This window comes from Lampris incognitus, chromosome 9 (genome assembly GCF_029633865.1).
Source record: "Lampris incognitus isolate fLamInc1 chromosome 9, fLamInc1.hap2, whole genome shotgun sequence".
NCBI lineage: Eukaryota > Metazoa > Chordata > Actinopteri > Lampriformes > Lampridae > Lampris > Lampris incognitus.
This window is the reverse complement of record NC_079219.1, coordinates 55,755,149-55,767,102: the sequence shown is the minus strand read 5'-3', so window position 1 is coordinate 55,767,102 and position 11,954 is coordinate 55,755,149. Positions and strand designations below refer to the sequence as shown.

The 11,954-nt window shown below is 46.7% G+C and overlaps 1 protein-coding gene across 1 annotated transcript; it reads left to right on the top strand.

The window, feature by feature from the left end:
- The first annotated feature begins 6,960 nt into the window (after positions 1-6,960).
- On the top strand, positions 6,961-11,258 carry gem (GTP binding protein overexpressed in skeletal muscle). Its single transcript, XM_056286505.1, has 4 exons — positions 6,961-7,586; positions 8,881-8,957; positions 9,255-9,459; positions 10,308-11,258. Exons 1-4 carry the CDS (start codon positions 7,241-7,243, stop codon positions 10,589-10,591), a joined length of 912 nt encoding a protein of 303 aa, XP_056142480.1. The 5' UTR covers positions 6,961-7,240; the 3' UTR covers positions 10,592-11,258.
- The last annotated feature ends 696 nt before the right edge of the window (positions 11,259-11,954 follow it).

Below are 11,954 nucleotides of genomic sequence, written 5' to 3'. Positions count from 1 at the left end.
GTGGGCGATGGAGACTTAAGTGATACCAAGCATGTTTACACAAACTGCAAAGTAGACTGTGTCACTTTTACCAAATCTTCTTGTGGAAGAAAAAACAAAAGCATTGAACAGACCCACAGGCACATGTAGCCTTAGTTGTTGCACCTTAATACCACAGCTTATGTATCTGATATAGTGTTGTAAGTTCGTGTCTGTTGTGTTTTAGATGTAGGGCAGACTTCAGTCCACGCAGTCTGTTGTTTCATATAACGCTGGTCTGTTCACTGTCTGAAACACAAGACTCCTGCGTGGGAGGTATGGAAGTGTGTGCGTGTCCTCTTGTGTGTGTGTGTGTCCTGAATTCACAGATTAGCGAATGTGGGCTTTGGTTCTGGATAGGCAGCAACATAACGTGTCTTTACAAAACCAAGATAATGATTACATGTGATCATTACCATGCTGCGTGATAGTTTGGCAAGAATGTTGTATAATAACTGGGTCTGTTTTTTTTTTTCTAAGCTGACCCTTTTACACACACACACACAAACCCGTTTCTGCATGCCAGCTCTGGGGCCTAGTTTGGTCTGTGTGTAGTTTCTGGCAGTGAGGTGATGATGCAGGCCAAAACATTTTGTTTCCCTGGAAAATGCGTTGTTGTTCCCATGTAATATTTTAACTTTAAAGGTAAGTGATTTGCATCCTGAATTCATCTTCATGCGCTACATTCAACTCACCATGCAGTCTCAAGTGTCTTGGAGAAAGACTTTATCCTCCCCAGTTCCCAGCGGACCGGTTTCGTACCTGTATCTTCATACTGACCTCCCTGTGAAGGAGCCGAGGGTAAAGAAAATAGTCAAGAAGATGACGGAGGATCACGCAACAATACTTTGCATGAGTCCAGACTAGTAGGGAAAGTATTCTTCACCTGGAAAACAAACACGCGGTGACATGGCAACTGTTGCCAGGCGACGTACAGCAGCCATTACCCTGGCCCAACTCATGCCTTTGCAATGTGAGGCGGTTTTCGTGTTGTGTTGCGATCACATTTCATGTCGATGTGCTGCGGTGTCGTACACGTGTCTGACAGACAAATGTCACACGTCCGCACGAAATATCGATTCAAACTGTCTTTATCCGTCTAAGAGATCATGTGCTGCCCTGTGCTGCAGCTGCTGGATCTGTCTGTTAGGGTAAAGCTCTTAGTAGCAAATTCTCGCTGCAGTGCCCAATCCCTCTCTGGAAATCAAACAAGGCAAATGGACAGAATGAATGATTTTCCCTTGCTGGAGGGGGAGAGAGAGGGAGAGAGAGTGGATGTCAGAGACTGTGGCTTTTTGTTGGTGAGACTGGATCACAGATTGAAACTAGTCTCTGTGATCCTGGGGATTTAAAGGGGGAGATGTGAATGAAGAGGTCAGTCGGCCCAGCTTCCCTGATTTAGCCCCAAGATGGCAATTCTTTTGGTCCAATCAGTGAAAATGATATTCCGGTCCATGCACTTATCCTGTGTGCTCAATCATCACTTCTCAGGCTCCAGATTCAATGATGATTAAACTTTGTGGTCACATTTGTAGAATAGTTATCCATAACAAGAAATCATGCTGCAGCAAGTTCAAGGTGTTGTAACTTGTGCAGAAGATTAACAGGGCTTGTTCAATACGCTGTTGCCCCTTGTGTCAAGGTTGGGCCGTACAGCTGGCCGTCACAGGGCTGACACACGCACACGCACATTCACTCCTAGGGACAATTTAGTACGGCCGATTCACCTGACCTACATGTCTTTGGACTGTCAGAGGAAACCCACGCAGACACGGGGAGAACATGCAAACCACAGAGGACGACCTGGGACGACCCCCAAGGTTGAACTATCCCAGGGCTTGAACCCAGGACCTTCTTCCTGTGAGGCAACCGCGCTAACCACTGTGCCACCGTGCCGCCCCGCATGCAACTAAATATCAGCTGGGAGTTTAATTGTAATATGATGCAGCTGAAAAGTTGTCTTTTTCTGGTCTTAAAAGGCTGCACTACAGTAAAGTCATGGGGTTTTCTGAACTTATTACACATTTCTATCTTTAATGGTCATTTCTCAAAGATTTCTGTGTCATTATCTTATGATCATCCCTAAACTCTTGTCATGTTATTGATGTTGAGGCATTTAGTCAAAAGCATATTTGATTTTGTCAATATCGCCCAGTCCCAGTTGGGCCCTCTGGACTTCCAGCCGTCAACCAGGGACCAGTGGGTCTGGAAATCCTCATGATATTTTATGTGTAACAGCATTCAGTTGTGTTACACAGGCTGACATGACTGTTGTATTTGGCTAAATAATATGAACTAATTCTGCTTTACTGTGTCCTCTCCAGGGAAAGTAACTCACATCGCTATACATAATTCCCTGTCTGTTTTATAATTGACTGTCTCCTAGCACTATCTTTCTAGAAGAGACTTAACCCGGCAAGTGTATCTCTTACACATATCGACATGATGCATGACGTTTTGCATTAGCTGGTAATGCAGATCCTGACCTTTATGGTTTAATGCTAAGAGAGGCTAAAGAGAGCAGCTGTGTGGATTGCAGACTGTGGATTTTGCTGTTTAGGCTTTTCATGAAATCCTAATCCTACAGAAAATTGGAAAAAAAACATTGAAAGATGCCCTCTTCACACCTGTAATCATTCTCTCCTCTGGCTTGGCTTTTGAAATTTAAAAAAAAATGTTTGTAAATTAGTCTGCAAAGTGCTTGAATATTAGTGTGAGGAGTATTTTACATGAGAGTGCCTTTGCTTGAAATACACAGCAAGCCATGTCTCACGTCCATTTATAAGGTTTATCTGTCGTATTTCGTCTCTCTCTATATCAGTCATCTCTTCACCTTGGACCTTTTTTGATATAGTCAAGGCTATCTCCAATCAAACAGTGAAACCATGGAGAGAATTAATTTCTAGACCAAGGTCGCGGTTGAGTAGTTGTAGTCTCTGCCCACATTTAAACAAAAGTAATTGAATTAATTCTTTAATAAGATTTGTGGGTGTTTCTTTTTATGATTCCAACTCTGAGCCAACCACTAACTTTCCTCACCATGTCAGTCTTGTAACAGCAGTCACCTTGCCTTTGAACCCTATCATCAACCACTTCCTGGTTTTTGACACATTCCCTCTCCTTTCCTCTTTCTGTGGCTTTCTCCTCTGCTTCTTGTGTTGCACCAGTCTCCTTTTCCTCCTCAACCTCTTACCCAGACACCATCGCAGTCTGGCACCGAGCCTGACCGGCCTCTTAGCCTGGCACATTAAACTGCCTGGAGGTGCCAATGCCAGCTCAGGCTAAGTTCCCTTGGTACCAGACCACAGCAGGAGAAGGGACATTTAAGGATACTGGTAATTGACACAATCAGTTAGCAGAAGGCGGTGGGAATCTGTGAAACTGGCTCTTCAAACTACATACTCGAGAAATTGACATTTTCGAGCTATTTATTGAATATGAGGCAGAAGTGCAGTCCTGTGAGGTTTGTTACATATTTACCTACATGGTAAAATGTAAGAAAGATGGACATTGTGTTACCTAAAATGAAGTTATACCTCTGCCTCTGCTTGAGAGAGGGAGCTGTGCCCCAGGACATGGAGATGCCAACATCGTCATCCTCTACAAGAACAAGGGTGACAGAGGTGATTGCAATAACTATTGCGGCATATCCCTGCGGTGAGACAATTGCAGGAGAAATGCAGGGAAAGCCCCTCTACCTGGCCTACATTGACCTCAAAAAGGCTTTCAACCTCATGAGCAGAGACGGTCTCTTCAAGATCCTGAGAGAACCATCTGCCCCCAACACTCCATCTATGACAGCTCTACAACTGAGGCACAATGGAGTAAAGCAAGACTGTGTACTCACTCCTATTCTATTTGGCATTTTCTTCACTGTGTTCCTTAAGCAGGCATTTGGTCAATCTACTGAAAGTATCTACTTCCATACCAGATCAGATGGGAAGCTGTTTAACTTGTCAAGGCTGGAGGAAAACCAAGGTGTGAGCAGTCACTCTGAGACTTCCTCTTTGCCGACGATGCTGCAGTTTCCACACATGATGAACACAGCCTCCAACAACTGATGGACTTTTTTTCCAGGGCGTGTAGGGACTTTGGTTTAATGATCAGCGTCAAAAAGACAAACGTTAAGGGCCAAAATGTGGACACCCCCTCCTCACATCAGCATAGAATCCTGTGAACGTGAGACCGTCCATGAATTGACATACCTCGGTTCGGTCATCTCAGACACCCTGTTTCTGGAGACAGAGCTTGTCTGTGAATGTTCTCTCAGACAGAGCTCAGTAGTCGGATTGGAAAAGCCTCTACCACCCTTGCAAGGTTGACCAAAAGGGTGTGGACAAACAATAAACTCACGGAGCTCACCTAAGTGCAGGTGTACAGGGCTTGTATAGTGAGCACACTCCTGTATGCCAGTGAGACATGGACACTCAAGCCTCACCAGGAAAGGAGACCTCATGCCTTTCATATGCGCTGCCTTCGCTGAATACTCTGCATCTCTCGGAAAGATGAGGTGCCCAACAGGGATTTTCTGTCCTGAGCAAAGACCCCATCCATGTCCACACTCCTCAAGTAAAGATTCTTTCGCTGGCTTGGTCACATGCACCGTATGGAGGATGACAGAATCCCCAAAGTCTTCCTTTATGGAGAGCTCACTTTAGGGAAAAGGCTAGTTTCTTTCTGTGGGCTGTCATTCAAATGAACGCTTAACATTGTCAAATAAACCCAACCACATTGTGTATTACTGTACTGTACAATGCACGTATACTGGTGCGCTCTGTCATGTCCATCTACCTCAGACATGATGTATGTCAGTAACCTGCAAACATTTATTTGTGCATCTCTGATATATTCTCTGCAACATTAATCTTTATTGCCTCTTATTTCGCCTATATATAGTCAATCCTTGTGTATATATCTGAAGATTGTTGTGTTGTTATACACCGAGAGCCACAAAACCGGAGTCAAATTCCACGTGTGTGCAAACCTACATGGCCAATAAACCTTCTGATTTTGAACTTGTCATACTACCTCAAGTAACAGAGCCCCTGAACCCCCTCACTGTAGGGGTCAAGCATTCAGGATTTTTCTTTAATTTGTCATGACAAATAGGAGTAGTTTGACGAACACGAAAGAGTTTAAGGTGTTGCCTTGACCTTCAAATTCCCCAGATCTCAAGGAGCATTGATGCTCTTCTGGAGGTTCATGGTGGCCCAACACCTTACTAAGACATTTTATGTTGGTTTTTCCTTTAAATTTTCATCCACCTGTATACATTTCAAAATTCAGTTATGTCTAAATGTTCCACGGAGCAGCCCACTATGTCATGTGAAAACTTAACGGAGATTCTGATTCAAACTCAAGTTTATCAACAGCCATATAAAGTTGCACACACTATATTCAAGAGTTAGCACCACTCTGCTAATCTCCAGATAGACAGAACCTGGCTAGCTTTCTGTTTTCCACCGGGCCCCTGGTTCTGGTCCAGCACTTAACAGGGATTTAATGTCGCCCAATCATCTGTCCAGCAGATCACAGCAGATCAGATCAGAGCTTTAATACACAGCGGCAGGCCCCTTTGGATCAGGCCACATTCCCATAGAGCATCAGCCCTGGAAAAACACAGCCGAATAAACATCATAATCCTACAATTACTGTAATAACTCTCTGCCCTCACTTGCTCTTTCGCTCTTTGAAACAGACACACATATGGAGTCCTCACACAAATTAAGCTGTGGTGCTCAGAGTGTAGGTCATGGGTTGGTGCAGGGATTCTCAGACCATGTGTTTTTTAGATGTTCATTCACAAATAATTAAAAAAAGAAGGCGTTTTCTGGCCTATAAAAATCTGCTGTTGCTGACAATAGATTGATGGCTTAGATACTCAGCCTCCTCTCAATGAATCCATTCAATAGCCAGCACAGTTTCAGCGATGGCATTTACGAACGATGTTTAGATGACTTTGCCTTGCCTTACAACTGGGACTACAAACCGGCGGCTCTGGGAGAAGTTTAGCTTGCTTGGCTAGACGACTTCCATTCTCTACAAGTACTGATTTTGAGTTGCATTTGTTGAATGACGTAACCAATTACAACGGTGAAGAAACCCTCTGAACACCAACAGGCACTTGTTTTCACCATAGCGTTGTAAAATGGCAACGGATCACTCTGCACAAACTGTCCCCTGCAAGCGGGGACATTTGGTGCCTGAAGTGCTGTTGGAGGTCTGCGGAGTGACGAGGTAGTTGAGCCGAGCCAAAGATGACGGTTAAGCACATCTAAATAGCCTCCTGTGATCCTTACCCAGCTCGATGTGAAGATAGAGTTCAAGATTAGACAAAGTGAGATTAGGGGTTAATCAATGGCCTTTTGACCTGTGTTGTAATCTAGTACATTGTTAATTAGCGCTCAGATTGAACTGGCGACAAATTAACTTTCGCAACAGCGCAGTGGCGGCACTGATTTATAAATACATTGTGCACAATGAAACGGGCAGTGTGTGATTATCAAGTCAATATTACCTTACCGTCAAAGCAAGCAGACGAGCAGGAAACCTTCTGGGATACAGTGGAGACTACCCGGTAGGGGGAAGCTGCAGGTTCGCCTCTCATTATTGATTGACAAGTGTAGGTAGAGGTTCTGTAACTCACTGTAGTGATCAGTTGAAAGCTCGTCGCCACTGGACCAGCCTCCAAGTGTAGGTCATAATGGGCACTTACTCCATTTTAACATAAAGGGGCGAAACTGAGAACGTGAATATATCAGAGTGCCCCTTTAAGAGCCTTGTTGTATTCCTTTTTTTGTTTTCCTTTCCTACGGCCACACAAGGAGGGAACACCGGATAGTGACGTTAGGGAGACCCCCGCCCAACCCCCCCTCCCTCTCTCTCTCTCTCTCTCTCTCTCTCTCTCTCTCTCTCTCTCTCTCTCTCAGGGGGAACTCGGCAGCCAAAGTTGGGTGTCTCTATATTCCGGAGCTCTCCGTCTTAAGACCAGTCTCTGCTTTCTTATTCCGACGGGAGCCTTCGACGCTCCGTGAGCGTCCTTCCATCCGAGCGCGCGTTGCGGGCTGTTTGGCGCGCGTCCGCCTCAAGGACTCCGAACCCCTCGGCAGGGACCTCGTCTGACACCAGCAACAACGCCGGATTTCTCCTCAGCGCGGTCGGGGGAGTTTTTGAGGGGGGCCGTTCGTTTCTAGCTCTTAGTTCTCGTCGTCGTCTCGGCACCATGCTGTGCGGAATGCGCCGCCACAGTCTCCGCCTGCAGAGCGAACTCCACCGGTGGAGCATCTGCGACCCCGGGAGCCACCTGCTCCCGGACAGCGTCGCGTCCCGGGTCCCCAGCTGCATTTCCCGCTCCAAGTCCTGCATCAGCTCGGCCGGGGAGTCCAGCCGGAGCTGGTCCTCCTCCGACTCGGTCATCTCCACCGACTCCGCCGGCGAGGCGGCGGGATGCGGGAATCCGCTCCGGGTGGTCCTACTGGGGGCCAGAGGGGTCGGTAAGACGGCCTTCGCCAGCATCTTCGCCGGTGCCGCGGACAGCATGGACAGCGACGACTGTGAACTCTACGGAGGTGAGAATAGTCTCTATCTATCTATCTATCTATCTATCTATCTATCTATCTATCTATCTATCTATCTATCTATCTATCTATCTATCTATCTATCTATCTATCTATCTATCTATCTATCTGTTGTTCTATCTATCTATCTATCTATCTATCTATCTATCTATCTATCTATCTATCTATCTATCTATCTATCTATCTATCCATCTATCTATCTGTTGTTCTATCTATCTATCTATCTATCTATCTATCTATCTATCTATCTATCTATCTATCTATCTATCTATCTATCTATCTATCTGTTGTTCTATCTATCTATCTATCTATCTATCTATCTATCTATCTATCTATCTATCTATCTATCTATCTATGTTTGTCTGTTCTATATCTATCTAATCTATCTGTTGTTCTATCTATCTATCTATCTATCTATCTATCTATCTATCTATCTATCTATCTATCTATCTATCTATCTATCTATCTATCTATCTATCTATCTATCTATCTATCTATCTATCTGTCTGTCTCTGTTGTTCTCTATCTATCTATCTATCTATCTATCTATCTATCTATCTATCTATCTATCTATCTATCTATCTATCTATCTATCTATCTGTCTGTCTGTCTGTCTGTCTGTCTGTCTGTCTGTTCTCTATCTATCTATCTATCTATCTATCTATCTATCTATCTATCTATCTATCTATCTATCTATCTATCTATCTATCTATCTGTCTCTGTTGTTCTCTATCTATCTATCTATCTATCTATCTATCTATCTATCTATCTATCTATCTATCTATCTATCTATCTATCTATCTATCTGTCTGTCTGTCTGTCTGTCTGTCTGTCTGTCTGTCTGTCTGTCTGTCTGTCTGTCTGTCTGTCTGTCTGTCTGTCTGTCTGTCTGTCTGTCTGTCTGTTGTTCTCTATCATTCTATCGTTCTATCTATCTATCTATCTATCTATCTGTCTGTCTGTCTGTCTGTCTGTCTGTCTGTCTGTCTGTCTGTCTGTCTGTGCCTCTGTTTGTCTTGATCTATCTATCAATCTTTTTGATATATATATATATTGTTCTTGTTTAAACTGAAATATTATATGATATGCTGTTATATTATTATGTTATAATATCAAGACACGTGCTGTCCTTGTAGTTCTGCTCACCTGTCAGCCTCGCCACTGTGCAGCTTGACAGCTTAACTTCTCCAGCGCGTTAGAGGGAGAAGTTAAGGGAGCGTCGGTGGCGGAGTCGTCTGCGATGTTTAGAAAGTGTAGCTTATCTGCGTGTGGCTGTCCGTTACAGACGAAGTGTGTGAGAAGACGATTGAAGTGGACGGAGAGAGTGCAACCATAACTCTGCTTGACACATGGGACGCCGAGGTAAGGCGACGTAAACCACCAGCAGGTCCTTCATCTTCATGCAGACACGTTTCCCTCCTGCGTGTTTGCAGGGGGTGAAGGATTCATGTACTGCGGGGGGGGGGGTTGACTTGTGTAAAGTAGGTCTCTTGAGATATTGAGGTAGATACCCATACAGACAGGAGATTCTTGGATGTTGTAAATGTCCTACCAAATTTCTTGTATGTGCAAACTTAACTTGCAAATTTCCCAGCTGTTGGTCTGTGTGCAGTTTTCTCAGTGTGTGTGTGTGTGTGTGTGTGTGTGTGTGTTTTGCAGGACAAGAGTGGATGGACTCAGGAGCAGTGTATGCAGACGGGCGATGCCTACCTGTTGCTGTACTCCATCACGGACCGGGCGTCCTTCCTGCGAGCGTCGGAGCTCCGGATAACCCTGCGCCGCCACCGCCCCGCCCAGCACACGCCGATCATCCTGGTGGGGAACAAGTGTGACCTGGTCAGATGCCGAGAGGTGTCAGTCAGCGGTGAGGAGACACCAGGAGTGTGTTTGTGCGTGCATGCGTGTGTGTGTGTGTCTTCAGGTTGAACGTCACCTCCTTTGAGGTTGGGGGGGGGGGGGTATTCATTTGTTTATTGATTTATTTTCTTTGCATGTGAGTTTCTTACTTTTCCACTGTGGCGCTGCGTCGTGCACCGTCGACAACCTTACAGCATTTTGTTTTCAACCCCACGATACCCCAGTTGATTTCACCAGTTAGCACGTCCTCGACCAGACAGAGGCGGCGCAGTTGGTAAAATGAGCCTGGTATAGGGGCGTCCGGGTAGCGTGGCGGTCTATTCCGTTGCCCACCGACACGGGGATCGCCGGTTCGAATCCCCGTGCTACCTCCGGCTTGGTCGGGCGTCCCCACAGACACGATTGGCTGTGTCAGCGGGTGGGAAACCGGATGTGGGTATGTGTCCTGGTCGCTGCACTAGCGCCTCCTCTGGTCGGTTGGGGGGCCTTTTCAGGAAGGAGGGGGAACTGGCGGGGAATAGCGTGATCCTCCCACGCGCCTCGTCCCCCTGGTGGAGCTCCTCACTGTCAGGTGAAAAGAAGCAGCTGGCGACCCCACATGTACTGGAGGAGGCATGTGGTAGTCTGCAGCCCTCCCCGGACCAGCAGAGGGGGGTGGAGCAATGACCTGGAAGGCTCAGAAGAGTAGGGTAATTGGCGAAGTCCAATTGGGGAGAAAAAGAGCCTGGTATAGTGTTGGGTTGTTAGCAAAACTTGCATACACACGGCCCGCTGTGGCACGTGATTAAGCACCATTGCTATTCCGTATATCCTCACGGGCCTCTAACTTCACATCTGCGTTCTGTCCCGTTTCAGAGGGCCGCACTTGCGCGGCGGTCTTCGACTGTAAGTTCATCGAGACGTCCGCCGCCATGCAGCACAACATCTGGGAGGCCTTCCACGGCATCGTCCGGCAACTGCGTTTGCGCCGGGACACCAAGGAAGCCAACGATCGCCGCCGGCACACAAAGTGTAACTCGCGCCGTGAGAGCCTACCCGTGAAAGCCAAGCGTTTCCTCGACAAGATGGTCGCCAAGAACAACGCCAGCGTGGCTTTCCGGCTGAAGTCTAAGTCCTGCCATGACCTTTCCGTGCTGTAGGAGCCAGAAGCGCACCCGCTCACACTTCCTGTCGCGGCGTCCGTGTGCAGACGACCGGATTAGAGGCCGGAGGGGAGAATCGGCGAGGATGGATTGGGTGGAGGCTTTGAACTTGGGCTGTACGGTTCACAGATAGTGTCCCCGGCGGTGTCTACACCCAGCCCACAGCCGGGACTTCATGTATGCAAAGTGTGATCTTACACCTCTACGCCCCTCCATCCCTCCATCACACTGTAGTCTACATTAGACATATATCTGATCTGAAGTTTTATTTGCCAGCCTCTGTGATGGACTGGAGAATCAGCCAGAGGACACGTCCTCCCGTCCTGTTATGTGGATGCGTCACGGCTGTGAGGCCGAAACCTTGGAAGTCTGAAAGAGGAATGTGAGAGGAATGACGACTCTGCATTACAGTGTGTTGATGTCTCAACAACCACAACTTGTACAAAGACAACGGAGGTTAAGTTCCTTGTATCTTTCTCTCTCAGTCTCCCCCCCCCCTTTATTTCTCCCTCTGAGTCATTTCTCGTGCACATCTGTTATTTTTCTCACCCACATCAGATTTGTCCTTTTTCTCCCAAGTGCCAAGATCACCAGTTGTAAGCTTTGTTATTGATTAAACACGGAGCGGCGGTGTGTTTGTACAGGTGCGTTGACCAGCGAGCGTTTCCTGTCCCTTTACTGATCATGTGCTGTATTTTGCTACTTGTGAATAAACTCCCAGTTTACTCATGGTTTGCGGTATTTTGCTACTTTTTATTCTGACCTAAGTGTTGACTGAAATACAGCAGAGGGAAAAGGCAGATAAAGTGACTTTTTCACTTGGGAGTGAATAAATGCTACTTCCTCGCCCTCAGCTCAGGAATCAGGAACACTTTATTTGTCGTTTCACTTCGTGTACTCGCGCACACAAAGTGAAACGAAACATTGTGTCCCCCCCCAGCCCACAGCAGTGCAACACAACGACAAAAACACACATCTAAAAACTACAACAATACATATATCCAAACTAAAAACCACTGTCCAAGACAGCGAACGCCAGGATGACTGTCGGAACTGCCGGTCTGCATGGGCTAGCAGTTAGCTTAGCCTGCCCCGCTTCCGCGTCCTGTAAGACCGCCCTCGGCGTTTCCTTTTCAGGTGCAGCTCCCGGCAGGGCCCTGGTCCTTTGGCCCACCGGGCGCGGCAGACCAGGCTCCCTCAGCCGACCCAACGCTAGCCCTCTGTGTTGGAACTGTTTTCCACCGAGAGTTTGATTTCTTGCCACCTAGTGGCTGTTTCTGGTATTGCATGTAATTTCGTAATTGCACTTCCTGTGTAGCGTAGAAGGAGAGTCTCTCTGACAGGAAGTTCCTCCTTCTCA